The sequence below is a fragment of the Bombus bifarius genome, unplaced genomic scaffold, assembly GCF_011952205.1.
Source record: "Bombus bifarius isolate JDL3187 unplaced genomic scaffold, Bbif_JDL3187 scf7180000008023, whole genome shotgun sequence".
NCBI lineage: Eukaryota > Metazoa > Arthropoda > Insecta > Hymenoptera > Apidae > Bombus > Bombus bifarius.
In genome coordinates, this window is record NW_022884396.1 from 488469 (window position 1) to 506717 (window position 18249).

General features: G+C 38.1%; 1 protein-coding gene across 1 annotated transcript; it reads left to right on the top strand.

Annotated features, from left to right (window-relative positions):
- The first annotated feature begins 697 nt into the window (after positions 1-697).
- On the top strand, positions 698-3579 carry LOC117207147 (transcription factor AP-1). The gene has a single exon (XM_033447071.1). It carries the CDS (start codon positions 769-771, stop codon positions 1360-1362), a length of 594 nt encoding a protein of 197 aa, XP_033302962.1. The 5' UTR covers positions 698-768; the 3' UTR covers positions 1363-3579.
- The last annotated feature ends 14670 nt before the right edge of the window (positions 3580-18249 follow it).

Consider the following 18249-nt stretch of genomic DNA (forward strand, 5'->3'; position numbering starts at 1 on the left):
TGCAATGGATGCATTAACGCGATTCCATGTAAGTGTAATTATGCGCAGCTGACACATTAAAGAGCAGAACAACAAGGTTACCAATTTTCTCATGAATCTTGACCCAGTAATCCTTTTTAAATCTTTCCGCTTTTGTTCTAAATAAATGTTCATCGTTTAAAAAACAAGGAGACATTAAATATGCGAGTATAACGCTTGGACGTTCTTAGAGTCGAAACATGAAACAAGTTGGTCTCACAACACGCGCAGCGAGAATGTGAAAAACACCCACTCGGGTAAGAGTGGAATAGCAAAGTTCAAAGAAAGAAACAAAACATGTACTAGCGTAACAGCGCGAGATTCAGTACGCACAGTAAATTCTCTCGTGAAGTACATAAGTGCGATATTTTTGCAGTTCAATAGTGCTCGCATTATTTATGCACCATCATAGAGCACCGCTATTATCGAGCCTCGAAAATAACGCGAATTCGCAACGAGTAAAAGTCGCGTCTTTAACGCGCGTACCGGCGTTCAAACTCTCCCTCCACAGGAATAGCAATGCACGATTGCGCATGCGCCAGCCATTTCTTAGTAGCGCCGATTGTTCGGCCAATGGCAAACGGCGAATGACGTCAGAAGTAGCCAATCAGCACTCGTTCTGGTGACGAACGAGCTATTTTTAGTGGACGTGAGTCACGGGATATAAGGCTGTACGTTTAGTTGGGTGTTCACAAGTTGTCGAGACATCGTGTTGTGCACCTGAGTGACATCCGCATTCTATCACCGATCATGTTAAAACTAGGCTCTCCGGAGTTGGAAAAGTTAATCATCGGTCAGCAGGATAGTTTAGTGACGAATCTACCAACACCTACGCAGATTCTGTTTCCAAAGGCAGTGACCGAGGCCCAAGAATTATACGCTCGAGGTTTCATCGACGCTCTGAACGAGTTGCATCATTCGGACAGCTCGCAAGAACCTGGTAGCATTTATGGAGCTACGTATACGACGTTGGAACCACCTAACAGCGTGCAGAGTACAGAATCTTCGGTGAGTCAAGGTCTGCTACAGATCAAAGATGAACCTCAAACGGTACCTAGCGTGTCCAGTTCACCCCCGATGTCTCCTATCGATATGGAGAATCAGGAAAGAATCAAGCTGGAAAGGAAACGTCAGAGGAACCGCGTGGCTGCGTCTAAATGCCGCAGGCGCAAGCTCGAGCGCATCTCCAGGCTGGAGGACAAGGTTAAGCTGTTGAAGGGCGAGAACAGTGAATTGAGCGCGGTGGTGCACAGGCTGAAAGAGCACGTGTGCCGGTTGAAGGAGCAGGTGATGGACCACGTGCACTCTGGCTGCCAGATTATGGCGGTCTCGGGTCAATTCTGAGCCGATTATATCGGACGGGACTCTCCGACGTGTATTGTTTCGTCTGACGGTGGCTCTTGCCACTTTTATAAACGTGGCAATGTTGTTCCCCTTTGTTGGAGTCGGAAGCTTCTACCATGGAACATCGATGTCGTCGTTGATACTTGTTTACATTTGACTACGATCTCTCGTTTGCTTTGTTGTTTTCGGGAAAAGGGGACACGGTGATGATCGTGCGCGACGGCGTGAGGAGAGCTAAGCAAGACGAAGAAAAAGAAGAAGAAGGGAGTGCCTTGGTGTGCTGGGCGTGAAATAGAGACTCTTTTTTTTTAAAAAAAAGGAGAGCGAAACAAAAAGAATAAGGAGATAATAATCACCCCTATACGCGTGTCTCTTCTTTGTGTGTGCCTGTTTTTCATGCATACATGTGCACGAGAAACGCATTACGTGCATGTGTATAGGAGAATGGTGCGGAGGGGAAAGACGGATGGAGAAAGAGAGAGATAAACAGCTCCGAGAAGTACGTCGATGGGAAGCAGAAGTGGGGAGTGAAGAGGGAAGGAAAGGATGGAGAAAAAGGAGAGTGGGTGGGACTTCGCGGAGAAGAGTGGGACCTTGCAATGCGGCCATTTTGGAGAACTTGGCGAGTACTGGCGGGAGATTCGAATCTCTCAGCTGTTCTTTCTAAAAATTTACCGATCGTATTATGTACATTCGTCCGGGGGAAAACGATCAAATCGATGTTAATAATCTATCGAAGATCTTTCGAGATTCTCGTTTGTCGGATTTTTTCACGCTCATTCATCATCTTCCTATCGATTTTTTAACGTTGTACTATCCTCGGATTTTCCCCCTGTCGGAGGATAATAATACTTCTTTGCATTCTTTGTAATCAATCCACGGGGCATTTTTCTTTTTGCGATCGTCTGCGTCCTTTCTGCCCTTTTTCTTCTTCTTTTTTCGTTTTGTAATGAATGCGTGAAAGTCTGGTGAGCTAATATCGGCGTTACATTATTCAATACAGGTGGTAAAGGTCCAAGTTGCGGCCTTTTCGCCTAAGGTGCCCGTCGCTGACATCCGTTTAACGTAAGGTTACGCTTCAACTGGCTCACGTTGTTCTCGCGATTCACGGCGTCGTAGACGCTCTAGTATCCTTGTAGAACGTTTGCTTTATCATCGAAAACTTCGCACCATCGATGCCGATTTTGTCTCCGTGTCAATTGAAAGTTCATAGCTCTGGCGACGAACCGTGCACATTGGAACACACTCACCGACGCTTGGAAAAGTGCGATCGATCGCCTATTCGTCTTACCTGCTCGTTTCTGTTTTATTCATTAACCCTTTGCCCTATAATTTAAGTCCCAACAGCGCGTGCCGTAACCATCGGCAGGGTCGCGCCATTTCACGGTCTGGCTGAGCGTTCGAAGTTGTGCAAGGTACAATTAATTTTATGTTGCCAGATGTTTGATAAATAATTATTACCGATTGATAATTGGACAGGATTTTTAAGGGTATCTTGCTAATATTTATCAAGAAAATATATTTGCACGTCCGAATGCGGCCAAGAAAAAGAAATGTTTGTCGCATGTACTACGAGACTAACTCGACGTTGTAGGTTAAAGGGCTAAACGCGGTGATTTCAACGCCAAAATATTGGTTCCAGGCGCTACTCTATTTTATACAGTCTTTAAAAACAATGGTGGTACTTGAACGGCAGTTCCCGGCCACAAGGTCGATCGCAGTCAAAAAGATGAAATTATCGAAGAATTCCATAAGCTCGCATTTAATGAAAAAGAGAAAGAAAGATATGAACTCGATGCAGCACGAGATATTTCTCTACAGCATCTTCAAACGACAAAAGTTCGTCGATTCCCGTGAATACGCACCAGAAACGATTAACATTACTAGAAAGCTCTTGTTTCTTAATTTCTCGCCTCTTGTTAGACGCATTCGACACATTTGTCCCTTCCGAAAGATAAGTTTTTCTTAGTCTTCTTGCATTTTATTTTCTCAGATGTTATATACACCTTACGAGTTCTTCAAACAAACCGCGCTTTTTATTATCATTCGAATAAGAGAAAAAGCAAAAAATTATTCTGCGTCGAAGGCTGGACGTAGGTAGTGTTATCGCGAAGCGATAATTCGCGACCGCGATTGCCACGAAATGCCGGGCCACGCGAGAATTCCCTAGATTCTCGATAAATCAGGGGAAAACTGTTGACAAAAAGAAAGAAGGAGGAAAAAGAAAGCGATTCCTTCGGAAGATTTCGTGGTAACGATAAATCCTTACTATACAATAGCACACGCATTCGTACTATTTGCAGAGCCTGTTCTAGAGGCGCACACGCGCAGAACATCACGTGTAGTGAGTCATTGTTGTGTTGACAGTTGAACCAAATCGTGTCGCTGTCCGCATCCGAAACCGAGACGGACAAACACAAGTTTGAACTGTACGCGACACATTAGCCACTACACGGACACACGCACTTTTTGCGTCCCAGCTTCGACTTGATTACGTAACGACGAGTAAAAAATCAGGCACACTAGAAAAGAGTGCTCGGACAGAAAACGCGTTAGCGACGCATTGACCCTTTAACCTATAACATCGAGTTAGACTCGTGGTACGTCCTTCGAGACAAACATAAAAAGCACGAATTAGACTCGTGGTACGATCTTCTGTCCAAACATAAGAAACACGAGTATATAGTAACATAAAATTAGTTGTACCTTGCACAACTTCGAACGCTCAGCCAGACCGTTAAGTCAGCGCGACTGTTGGAACTTAAATGGCGTAGGGCAAGGGGTTAACATTAGAACTACCGAACTCATTAAAATAAAACGAACTTCGTATTATGTGTACAATTAAGGTAAAGTTACCTTATCTGACAAAATTAATATCGGTTGTCATTGAGACAGAATATATAATTATATTTATTTTTTTATTCTACCGTTTCAATTCTAATTACTTTTTATTGATTAGTAGTTCTATCGTTAAAGGCATTCGTTTCTCGCGTATCGATACGATTCAGCCACGTGTTTTTCGTTGAAAAATTCGCTCGAATTTCCTTTCGCTTCTACGTACGTGGCGCGATCGTGTCCACGATACTCTCCGTGAAAAAGCTCTGAATCTTTCTCTCTGTTTCATTTATTTTCCCGTAGCTTTAAGCCGATACTGCGTGTTCCCCCTCGGTTTCAAAGACATTGATACTTTCGCCACTGCTCACGTAATTTCACTACATTTTTTGCATCATCCTATCAAGCCATGTAACATCGGAAATTTTGGATTTCTCAGTTTAACGTAACATAACGATTCCAAGGGTCAAACAGAATCGAGTATATGCAGTAGAAGTGACGAGAGTATTAATTTTTCTGTCTATGGAACTGTCGTTTCGTCATATGTGCATCTAGTCTTGTCCAGTATGCCCTCGTAACTTATCGTACGCTGCGTGATACACTCGCAGATTCGTATAAAACACGAGCAACAGACACATGTAACACGTTCGTAGGTTTCGATTGTGTTACCACGTGCGACGACGACTTGCATTTAGAAGAAACGCGCTTGGGAAGAAGTTTCTTTTTTATTTCTGTACGGTCAGATGGATATTGAAAAGTTAGACTTGCATCTTTCCTTCTTTCTTTCTTTCTTTCTTTTTTATTTTTCGAATCGAAGAAGCAAGTGGTAACAGAATCGTACGGCGTTACCGTTGTGCCATTACGCAAGGAATCGCTGTAAAGAAGTTTTCTCCCGGAGTGTCGCAACACTTTTGCGAATAGTACAAGGATGATCATGATCGACGAGTTACGGAGATTTTTGAACGACTTTTCGAGCAATATAATCGAGCAATCGTGCGTTGATTCGTTCTTTATACGAGGAAGCGTATTCTGTTAAGTTTTTTTGCCAACTGATTATACGTTATTGCTTATATTTTGCATTGCGCAAAATTTTAGAAATTTGGAACATTGAATTGTTGAAATTTGGACATTGAAAGATATGAACGTTCAGATAGATATTTAGAAATTCGATTCTTAGGTTATTGATGACTTAATAGCGTAACTTTTATGAATTTGTTTTGCGATTAGCTATGAACGTATTCTGCACAATTGTTTGTTTTTAAGTCGTAGATAGAAAGATATAGAAATGATTAAAAAAAGGAGAAGAAGAAACGTGTTGTGATTCTCCGTGGTTGCGAGCTCGTTTAATTACGAGACGTAGGCTTAATCGTAGTGTAAAGGACGAACTCGAAGCGATTCGTCGTTGGGAGATTGCAATTCGATGAAAGAACAGAAATTTATCCGATATTTTTAGATACACGTACATTGTAATAATATACATATACATATATATATATACACGTGGGATAATTGGAGCAATCGATTCAAACGAAGGGAAGGAATTCTTCATTCATTGTAGATAATCATTGTTTTAATTTCAATTTCAAACATATCTTACGACTAATTATTTTTTAAATCATTCATTTCTTTCTTCTTGTTTTTTCTTTTTTTTTTTTTTTTCTTTTTATAAATCGAAGAAAATTCCAAAAGAGCTTGTGTGCGCCGATACTTTTCGCACTTTTCTTCCCCTCCTTTGACGCGCGACTTTCGGCACATAACTTGACAATTTTTTTAACGCATATTATATTTATTTCTCTCTTAAAATACATTAGAATAAGCGTGCTCTGTTTTCTCTTCGCTTGAAAATCTCGTTCGTTTCTTTCTTTTTTCCCCCCGTTCTTTCTTTTTTCCTTTTCGATTTATTTCACGAGAGATCAGCCTCGCTCTGAAAACTCCCGGCGTACTTTCCTCGATTAAAAAAATGATCTTTCTCATTAAGGACACAAGGAAAACGCAAGATGGTAGAGGCGATTGTTTAGAAGCCTTCGTTTCTATCCTCTTTTTCTTTCTTTCACGAGCCATGCAATTAAAATTAGTCGGCCATCACTTACGGCGTGCCTTTTTCTCCAAGTGATTTATAAATAGAGAAGAGAAACAAAAAGGAGGACATAATTATGACAACGACCATCAAGGATTCCAAAGATACTTTTTATCGCGCGATGTTTTCATTCTTTCTTCGCGTACGCAATTTCTTCTATTACTTTCTCTTCGCATATGAAAAATGTGAATTGGATTAAAAAAAAAAAAAAAAAAAAATCATGTGATACGGAAGACGATCTGAAAGGTATATGATATTTGTCTTGTTGGAAATTTTCGATCTGTCTTAGCATGGCCAAACAGAGAATAAAGGGACGATTGGTACGATGGAACTCTTTGTAGTGAGATAAAGAGGAAAAGAAAGGAAAAAAGAAATGTTTGGAAAATGAGTAATGTTAGGCTGAGATAATGTGGGAATCTTTTTAGAGTTTAAAGAGTATAAGCGAGCGGAGAAAAAAGCGGTGGCACAAAGAAAAACGTATGAAAGTAAAGATGAAACAACCACAATGTGATTTAGTATGTAAGCGAGAATAACCCCGTTAAAGAAGAGTGTGTGTGTATGTGTGTATATATATACATATAAAAACGATGATTGTTATATGTGTATATATATATATGCGTGATATATAAATAAATAAATATAGTATATAGTACGGTGATGACGACGCGAAGATTTAAAAGCACCGCATATATAGAGTTATGTATAACCCTATACATGAGAGTAAATATTGCTATTGTAATATGTAATAATTACTATAAAGATATATATACGTATATATGTATAAATATATAGACGTATCTGTATATATTTATATATATATATATCGACGCGCATACGTATATGTTACATATATTGTCTACCGATCGAGAAAGCGGAGAAACCTTTTTTTACAAATAATTTTATTTTTGAATGAAATACGACGAAAAAGAATAAAATTTCATTATATTAAAACGTAACGTGCGTGTCTTTTTCCTCTCCCCCCCCCCGGAAACCGTGTCCCCCACTACCCTTCTTTCTTACCGATCGATTCCATGCTCGAATATTTTTCTACTTTCTCTTTATCTTTCTTTGACTCGTTGTCCAAATTGTATTTTACATTTTTTCTATTAACGATCATGAAATTGAATCTCGATGGAAAACAGCGATCGAGGAGCGACGAATTTTTGTTGATCCGAGAAATTTGAATGTCTCGTTCTATTCGCGATCGACGATCTTCTGCAAAGAAGAAACCGGAATTCCAACTTGCGTCCCATCGCTCGCCGTGTTAATTATCGCAATTGTTTAATTGGCTCAATTGGGAAAGTTCTCGGTACGAATTAAGATGGTGAATTTTTGCGGCCTAACCGCAAATTCCAACGTTCGTTTCCCGGAAGCGTGTTGGTAAATCCTGGTTTCCAGTAAAACCGAGTTATCGAGCTGAAAAATAAAAGATCGTTCGTCAGAAATTGGAAACGTTAAATCGATTCTATTAGCTAAGGATATTTACACTTATGTCGTATCTGTGTTTCGTACGCGTATACATAATTCGATATATTTATTACTCCGATGATTCTGCAATAGATAATCCCGAAGAGGTATCGTGGAAAACTTTCACTCGCGTTCTGTGTTTTAATGCGTTGAAAATCAACTGTTTCGTTATTAACAGACGTAAACGGGCGTTTATGATGCCAGCGATAAACGAGCATTGTGTGAAAGCGAGACGTGGGCGGAATTGGGTGTAATTGAATTCGAACCGAAGTAGTTTCTATATTTGCAAAAATACACGGGTTAAAGTGGTTAAAAATAAATGAATATTTTAGAGAAATCCGATGGACAAACTGCTCTCTAATCGTCTTACGCGATGCTCGAATAATTATTTACGGAATCGTGTAGGATGTTGCGAATAAATGTATTTAAATAGCGGCTAATAATTTTACATGTTCTGCTTACGTATAAGAGAAAGCGAGCAGGCAATGGAAATTACTCTTTGATTTATTTAAAGTTTCGTTAAATTCATTTGATTTTCTTAATTATTTCACCTTTCATTCGTCTCTTATCTTCCCTTAGTTTCATTTTTTTATCTTTTAAGATTTTCCAACTTTTCCATCGCAAACTTTCTCTTTTCTAATTTGTTGTTTAACGTTCTAACTCAACTTTGTATTAGATCGCCTGAAAAGTTTCTTTCGTTTTACAAGGAAATGATGGATGCACGATATTTTCCGTTTTATATCATTTTATCGAATTACGTACGATCCATTTTGTTCTATCAAAATAAAGATCACCCACAGGCTGAAGACTATCCGCTAGACCTAAACGCTAGATTCAATTAGTTATTTAAATTAAGTAATATTTACTTATTTATAATACTTACTTACAAATCATACTTATCTATAATAAGTATTAACTTATTATAAATAATTAGCCTTGTCACTGCGCCACGCTAGAAAAATTACTGAAAATTCTCAATACGAGAATTGATTGTAAATTTTAATAAATATAAAAAAAAAAAAAAATAAAGATCACAACGTTCAACAGATTAGGTTTCGTGTTTGTATAAAGATACGTCGTTGTAAAAGACGTGTCTGTAAAAGAAAGACGCTTTAAAAATCTAATTTTCCAGAACCGATATTCGGTGAAACTCGATCTCACAAATACAAAGTCGGAAAAATCTGAGTTTTCTAAACACGAGTTGCAATCGAAGAATTTGTCGCGTTTACGCGATCTTGCAGCTCCTTCTAATTTTTCCCAATTGTTTTCCAATTTCTTTATCGTGACTTTTAATTTAGCCGTATCTTATTTACTTAATTTGTTACAAACGTTCATTGCTATGTGGCGATAAATTTTATCACACGGTCACGTTTCCACGATCGCTTATATGGAATTGAAATTATTATTTCAAGCCTTTATCGCGATAAAATTCCTGTCGAATTTTACAAGATCGATCAGCAACTTTATCGTGATCTTTGCTCGATAATATTTCGAAAGGAAAGTTTGACATCGCGATGATTGGTCAGGGTCATAATTGCTCTTCCTACAATCTCTATCCCCTACGCTTCTTACGCGAAGCCTTGCGTTATCCAGATTCGAACGGCTTTGTTTCGCGCGCTCGACGTCCTCGCCGCGTAAAAATAACTCGATAGTTTTCATGTAAACGCCACGATACATCGTACACGGGCATCCGAATTGTTTTTGCTCTCTGACGAAAGATATTTCTTCATTTTTACCGTAAAGGAATCGCAAACGAGCGTGACTGAATATCGATTTTTCAAAGTCTCGTAAATTTAACGGGACTCGCGATCTTCTAATAAAAATACAGATAATTCCACGTAAAATGGATAATTTTGATTCTGGAAATTAAATTATGAGATGATTATTAATATTTTCATTTATTCTGATTTATTTTTTCAGAAAATCTTTTCGCGATAACGAGTGACAATTAATAACTTGTCGAACACGTATATTCAAATTATGATTCAGTATAGCGTACGATATTGAATTTCCTTATCTCGTTGATCGTATTTTTATCGTATTAATCGCGATTATGAGGGAACAGCTCGATAAAAGAAGAAACTTCAAGAAGATATTTCTTGACTAGTCGATTTTTCTTACTTTCTTCGCTGATCGTTTCTATGTAATTAATAATCTTCTGAAACAAATTCACCATCGTATTCATCCTTATCGATTAGGAATCAATCGTAACATTGTCTACCCTCGTGTCTCAAACGAATCGTTCGTCTCCGTAGGCCTCCGCGAAATAACGTAGCTCATAAATAAACGCTTAGAATATGAAAAACGATCATGTAGCTGTCTGTGGCTCATGAATAATTCACGGCAATCGGTCTTGCGTTCGTATCTTTCGCTGGTGGTTGCCTTGATTGAAGTTAAATTCCCATTTAACTGGGACTACGTTCTACGCACGCATAAGTTTTATTTATCTTCGGTCTTTTTCTTTCTCGTGTTTATATTGGTTGAAGAGGGAGTACGATGATTAAAATCGTTTTATCAGAACGGTCGAAGCAACGTGTATCACGTTCTTGGTGAAAATAAAAATTACTTTACGTGGCTAAATCAGGGCCACGGCTCTCCTGCGTAATTCGATTAATATTTTATTATTGTAATATTATTGGTAAAATTGTACAAATTATTAACAGCGCTAACATTCTTCGTTTTTCTTAATCGCAGAAACTTACGCGTATCTGTGCTTTAAGATTTTTCATGAAACATGTTTCGTAAGGTATCGCGAGAAAACATCAAATACGTTGCCATAAATTACATATCTTAAACGTTATTATACGTGATGCAACTGTTAAACTCGATTGCTCATGAAAAGTTAACAATTCGTGTTCTTTATATCTGGTATCGGAATCTTGACGATAAAGAAGCAATAATCTTCCAAGTCGTTAATTTTTTATTTCTCATGACTTTATTACGCTTTGAAAGGGTCGTGCTCAGATCGAATTTCGGAACGCTATATTGCAATTGAAAGACGGATATGGACGCGTTATCGATATTATCGCAGCATTATCTCGTAAAACATGTTCATATCGGTTGCGGCTTATCAATCGAAGAAAGGCAAACAACCGTGTTGATCCTTCCAGCTTGCAACGTTAATAAACGAATTTACTAAACACTCCTTATGTTTAATCTAAATTGATACGAGTAATCTGGAATCATTTGTTATTTTTTATTTAGCCGAGGAACATACAGATACAATTACCAGAACGCAATGATATTTTCTACATTTTTGTAATTTCTATATGCAATAGAATAAAATATACGTTTTACGCGTATCACGTTTCCATATGTTTAAAGAGAAAAAAATATTTAATAACACGCTATACATTCTGTATAAATTACAGAAATACCTAGAACATTGTACCATTGTCAGTTGAATTGTTCGTATTTCAATATGAAATTTCATAGTTAGATGAAATTCAATTCATATTCAGGGGAGAACGAATATTTCATATATTTCATATTGCAGCAATTGTTCTCTGAAAAATTAATACAAAATTATTAGTCATACGCGTATTCGAGTCAAGAAAATCAAACTAATATTATATATTATCTCCGATATTATATAGTATGTTCGAAGTATTTTTATTTCTATTATTTAATTTGTACTTTACTATTTGAATAAATATCTTTAAAATGACTAAATACTGTAAAAAATGACGCTAAATAACTATCATTCTCGTAAAACATTATCCGATAGAACATTTGTGTTTCATTCAATGGATATATTATTATTAAAATGGGAATTATAATTGTGATATTAATTGACGAACAGGAACGATTGCCCGTAGGACGAAGTGGTTTTTCAAAATGTCAGATTAAAAAATCAGCATCGTTAATTCATACGTGATGCTTTCAGTTAACCGTGATGAAATATTACGGAGCCTGTCCAATAAATCTTCGAGGTCTTCTTTCAAGGTTCTGAATCACTGGGGCTCCTTAATCTTCGCTATCTTTTCGAACATGTAATTCGCGTATTGACGATGCAACGACATCTCGAACGATACTTTTGATCGACGCAACTGGACCATCCACGTTTCCAAGTTTTATATCCCATGTTATTCATGAGCTCCACTTTCAATTTCTTTTCTTCTTCTTTTTTTTTTTTTTTTTTTCTTCCCTAATGAACGTTCGAGTTGAATGGAATCGTAGAGAATCGGAATGAAATAGATTAGAAAGGCCGTATCACGATGGCGTCCTCGCATTTTTATTTAACCAGCCAGCAGGCAAATGAAATCGCGATGCTTGCCAGCGGGCATAATTTCCACGAACTCACTGGCTCGACCCCGTTCTCTAATCTAATTGATCGATCTCTAATTAACTCGCCGATCACGGTATATCGCGATTTATCCTGACGGATCGAGAGGAAAACACGGACCATCAAGGGGAACAGGTTCTTCTTCTTCTTCTTCTTCTTCTTCTTCTTTTTCGTTCTGTTCTATCGATCTCAGCTTTGGAAAATTTACGATTCAGCTGTTTATATCGAAATGCGATTCTGCGGTATTTCGCAGTGGATTTAACAAATTTGCATTTAACAAATATCGCGCGTTTAGGTAGCGAAAGTTGAATAAAATGTTCTCGTGGTATTTTTGAGATTTTAAGAACAACGAATTCTGATACATTTTGATAATCTCTGTTTTCATCGATAAATTTTGAGTAAAAATGAAGATTACATTTCTTTTCTTCTTATATTTTAGACAATTGCGTTAGTTAATTGAATTAGTTGAATATTCTACATTGCATCTACATTTCGATTTCTTCGCTCTAATTACATCGTTTATCAGATTTACTTCATTAGCGTTACAAAATTACGCTATCAAATTTTTCACTCTCTAAGAGATCATGTACATCCAACGATAAACTATGCCAGTTTCGTACTCTAAAGAAATACATTGCAAAAATGAAGATTACATTTCCTTTCTTCTTATATTTTAGACAATTACGTTAGTTAATTGAATTAGTTGAATATTCTACATTGCATCTACATTTCGATTTCTTCGCTCTAATTACATCGTTTATCAGATTTACTTTATTAGCGTTACAAAATTACGCTATCAAATTTTTCACTCTCTAAGAGACCATGTACATCCAACGATAAACTATGCCAGTTTCGTACTCTAAAGAAATACATTGCACCACTGAAATTCCGCTAGAAACGAATCCACAAAAGTCGGTCAAAAGGCAGCAACAGGATTAATTATTTTCTGATCTGATCTTCTCTTAATTGCTTCCTTCGCTTAATGAATCTTTTACCGACCAACCGGGTTCTATCGTTGGTCTCATCGCGACCGATTAGAACGATTAGAGAACAGGAAACAGAAGCTGTAGTCGCTTTCCAAGAATGTGCAATAGAGGAACAACGTTCTTCTTCCTGCCTCCTTTTTTTTTCTATTTTTTTTTCTTTTTTTTTTGCCTCCCTATTTACCTTGGCTCTGGTGGAATGTAAAAGATACGTAAGTCGAACGTAGACAACAGAGGCAAGAAGTTTCTTTTTTAATGGACTTGTCGTGTAGAAACGTGGTCAACAGACGCATGCAGGTGCTGGAAAGAGCTAGCAGAAGGAAACGTTGAGTGATTATACGCCACGTTCGCCGATGTGTATTGAAAACGACCGACGTATGCAAAGTTGGCCACTGCTTCGACTACGAATGCCTGCCAATCTACGTGCGATAGCCATACAAACTACGATCATGCAAATGTATGAGATTATTATACTTGTGAACGAGTTTAGGTATGTTCCAATAATCATAAATTAAGGTTACGTCCGGTTATTGTTTTTGGAATATTTCTAAGTTTTCGCGTTAAAATAACGAACTCCCGGTGCGCAACATTTTCCTTCGAAATTAACGAAGATATTTCGATATTTAGGAACATACAGGCTTTCGTATATCGCAATACAATTTCATCCGCAGCTCTCTCTAATTAAAGATTTTGTTACCAAGTACAATGTAATATTTGCAAATACACGCGAACCAGGTCTATTTCTTGACCGCGAGGTCGAAATTAAACAAATACCTATATACATATATATATATTTAGAAATACATCGAATTATACGTTGAACTCTAATTTTATCCGCATTAAAGATTTTACCGCAAATTATTTATCATTCGGAAACTTGCAAACTCGTAGATTCTGTCCAAAGATCCCTCGAGTTAAAGATTTTCATACAAAGTATTTGTCGTTATTCGAGAAGACGCGATTTTTACGCGTCGATATTTCACTATTTTTCCAACTTATCCAGAATTTGTTAAAACATAGAAATCTTATCAAATTAAACTGACACGTGTTTTACTTCGTTTACTTTCCTCGCAGCAACGTTCGAGGAGCACACGTTTGCTTTTTACGTGACCTATTTCCTGCGAAACTTGCGGCAATACCACTCGAAAATAGCGCGAAATCATCGTGTAACCACATCGGGGGGCTAGAAACGAGGAAAAATAATCGATTAGAACGGCGAAGGAAAATTCAGAGGCTGGTTATTGTTTTTCTGCGACGGCCACCGTTCTCCCGCAAGGCTATTTCTGCCTCCTCGTATTTCAACTCGAAACCGGACTCGTGGCACTAATGAATCGCGGTTCTCCTGGTATTGCATAAGGCTGTCTTTTTCTTGCCTTTCGTACGCTATCAATTCGTGTTCATGCGTGCACTCATCTCACGCCGTTTCGATTTATTGCACAGGTTTTATGGGAGATTTTTATCTTCTTTAATACTTCACCGGAAACTCGCTAAATCTTTTCAATCTTCTCAACGTTACTCTCGTTATCTTTGCAAATCTTCTTTCTAAATATCTTCCCGAAAGATAATTAAATTTAACTGGCTATCCGATCTTCTTTCGTTTTCTTCTCCACGGATTATTCCCATCGTCTCTTTTCCAATATCTTCTTTTCTCGTGGTTTCCAGCAGTTACGAGGAAACTGTTGATACAGTAATCGCGTAAATTGAACCATCGCTTTCGACTAGGAATGCGGCGAGAATTGACTCGACCTACAGTCCGCTGTTTCATATTTATCGCCAATGTTCACGGCAACGTACGTACCATAAAATAGCGTCGAGAAACGCATGCTATTTAGCTCGTTGAATTAATACTGGCTACGCGGTAAAAATATATTCAGTTTCCCTTGAAATTTGTGGCACGAGTTAATACTGCGAATCTTCGACATTTCCTTTCCTCCTTAAATGTAATATTAATCACGATTGGACCAAGTGGAAACCTGTAACCTAACGTTTGAAAATTATTCCGTGTCGTAAAAGTATTAAATCGTAAATCATCTTCCAAAATTTATAAATGACGAGAAACACCGCTATCTCTCAGAGGAGATACCGTGGTGTGGCAAAATTACAAACGAAAGGTAAACTCGATTGGAACGCCGAAGACATGCACGTGTCTACCGATATATCTATAGAATACCGATCGACATTTCTCAGCTGATTTGTATTTACCGTACCGAGGCTTTGATTAGTCCACAGCGAGTTCGATTACGCTGCAAACAGCTTCGAATGGATAATTCGACGCGAAGGTCGCTCGTGGCCTGCAAGGTTGCGCGTTTAGATCTCCTTAACTGATGCAACACACTTCTCCAAGATGGTGAAAAATGCGAGGACGATCGCAGGCACCCGTATACGCTGTATGGAGTGTGGAACAAACGCTATTATCGCGAATTCCGTTCCCCGTGTCACGTTATTCAACGTCTTGCGCTCTCCCTCTATCCTTGAAACCGTCGCTCAGTTTATCTGCTTCCGACGAAATCATTGGGATCTTCTTTGTTCTACACGCTTTCGACTGTTTAATCCGTTTCGACTGAAAATTATAACGCCTCCTAAAAAAACTTCTTTGTGTTTTCTTTATATTAAAAAAAAAAAAAAAAAAATAATATACATAAAAAGACATGGCAATTTCTTAGTCGTCGAACTGCATATTTGCTATAAGACTCTTTGCAGGCACTTTATTCAGCAAGCTTGTCAACAATGTTCAACGGGAAATCACGAAGAATATTTCTCGTTTTCTCTGCATATTTTACAACGTCGAAAACTCGCCGATCATCGTAAATACAAACACTCCGCACCTGTGCTTGAAAAATCGGTCTGGTTTTAATATTTGCTTCAACCCATGTCTTAAGATTAGACAGTTAAACATCCAGCTCGTGCAAATACTTTCCTTCTCTAAACGTGATTGTTTGAACGCGAGCACGTGTGCGAGTCCATATGTGTGCTCCTTAGTTGAAATCGTACGTTTAACGTTGCACGTATGTCGGCTAGTGGATTCCAGTTCTGTGTCGAATGATCTTTCTATCGAACTGTGTATGAAAGAATATATATTCGTACGTCGTTTGGAATTGGAGAGATAACCTTTCCCACGCGATAAGAAGATGAATAATCGTACAACGATTACCGATTTCCGAGGTCGTAGAAAAATATCGTTATCTATGCGCGATGAATATCATAATGGGATTCTGTGTTCGATGGAAGTAATTGGTGATACGGTCGGGATAAAAGGAAGATAATTCGATAAATCGAGGTTAATTGTCCGATACTTGGTAATTAATCACGAATTAATCACGATTGCGTTGTACGAAAATTAATAATTCGATAGTTAGAGATACAGAAATTTATAATCTGGAACGGTGGTAGTTCGAGATTAGGTTGAGGTTAGGTGTCAACGACTTAAAACTGAATAACCTAAAAATCGATTAATCGCAAATCGCAGATAAAGTCGACGATTCGACGCTGATTTAACGTTCTTGCGTATGTTTTTAACACTTCGTTGAAGTTTGCTGCTTCTTGAGATACTTTGCACGCGAGATGAGGAAAACGAGATTTCTTAAGGAGAATTCAGCGGATTTCGTTTGAAAGAGCAACACAAGCCTTCAGTTCGGTACACGGAGCTCCAGATCTGCTTTAATCAGGAAGGAACTGCAGATTAGGCTACTCCACTTTCATCTCGTGAAACGGCGAAACCGTGCCACTTGCTACGGCGTGAAAAATTAGTATAAAATCTGCAGTGAAGCGATGCGTACTCTACAGCTTCGTACGTATTTCTATAAATCGTTAAAATTTATCCGGTGCTGATATATTTTTCCTACAACGGTCGTAAGCCATCCTTCTTCTTTTTCTTTTTTTTTTTTTTTTTTTTTTTTTTTTTGAACGTTACATTGCTTTCCCTATCAGAAAAGATTTGTTCGCGATTTAAGATCTCGTCGCAAATAACGTACGACATTTTTAAACATGAAACTTCCATTCAGAGTTCCCTCGCTCGCATTAGCCACGCATACAGTGGATCTGTTGATTAATCTCAAGAGGCGATTAGATCGTACTTGATGTTTTCCTTAGAAAAAAAGAGAGAAAGAACCATGTACGGTGCTTATAAGCTAAGTATATAAATTTTCTTCCTAGTATACTTCGTTGTATCGCGTAATTTCGTTTCTTCGTTTTTCCAAATCGAAATGACAGAAGAAAGAAACTGATCGAAACGATCGAACGATCGGATGAGTGGATTAAAGTGGAAGAAAAAGTCTGGCGGATGGTCGTGTCCGGATGGTCGCGAGGCGTGACGCGTTATCTGGACGCTCCCCAGAGTTATTAAGCGTCGAGGCGCGGGATAAGTAGGCCAACTAAGCGGCGACGCTTTGTGATGTAGATAACTCGCGGCTAATGCAAATGCATTCGTACGCATGCACGCCTATATACGCACGCACGCGATGCCCCTGTATGCGTATGCACGCGTGTTGCGAGCTACGATGGAATGCGCGGGTAAACAAAGAGCACGCGCGAGTACAGTATGTTCCACGAGCGGCGAATATCTTTTATCGTCGAGTCGGTGCACGCTATGGAAACCTAACAAATTTGTACTTGTTAAACGTAGAAGGACGAGCCATAAATTATAGAACCGCGAATTGCGTATTGCAAATGACATACATATGGCAATTATTGAGACTTAAGGAAACAAGAGTATATCAAAGGCAATAACGTTTATAAATTATCGAATTACGCAAAATGGTTGTAATATTTATAGCGTGAAACGATCCTCTCGCTAAGTTCTGTTCCTCTACTTGTGTTCGTAAAAAATACGAATATGAATAAATATCCGCGGACTGTTTAATTATTAGTAAAACTACACCGCGCCATAAGTTATAAATTACAAAACTTAGTAAATTTTACTGACAGGCGTGATAACGAAACAACTGGAATTTTCCAAATAAATGCTTCGTATTATCATTTACAATTATACGAATATAAATTTGCGGAAATATCTATGGATTAATTGATTATCGGTACAACTTCACGAGTCGTGAGTTACAAATTTGCAATACAATTTATACAAATAAATTTTCCGTACTGTCGTTTATAAAAATCTGAATTTGCAGGAATTGAAATCTGAATTTACACCGAACAACGAAATAGAAAACCAAGCCTTCGTTTCTTTCGCCCATCGATCTATGAAACAGCCTCTAGCCACGATCTCACGGGACAAAGGAAATCTACAT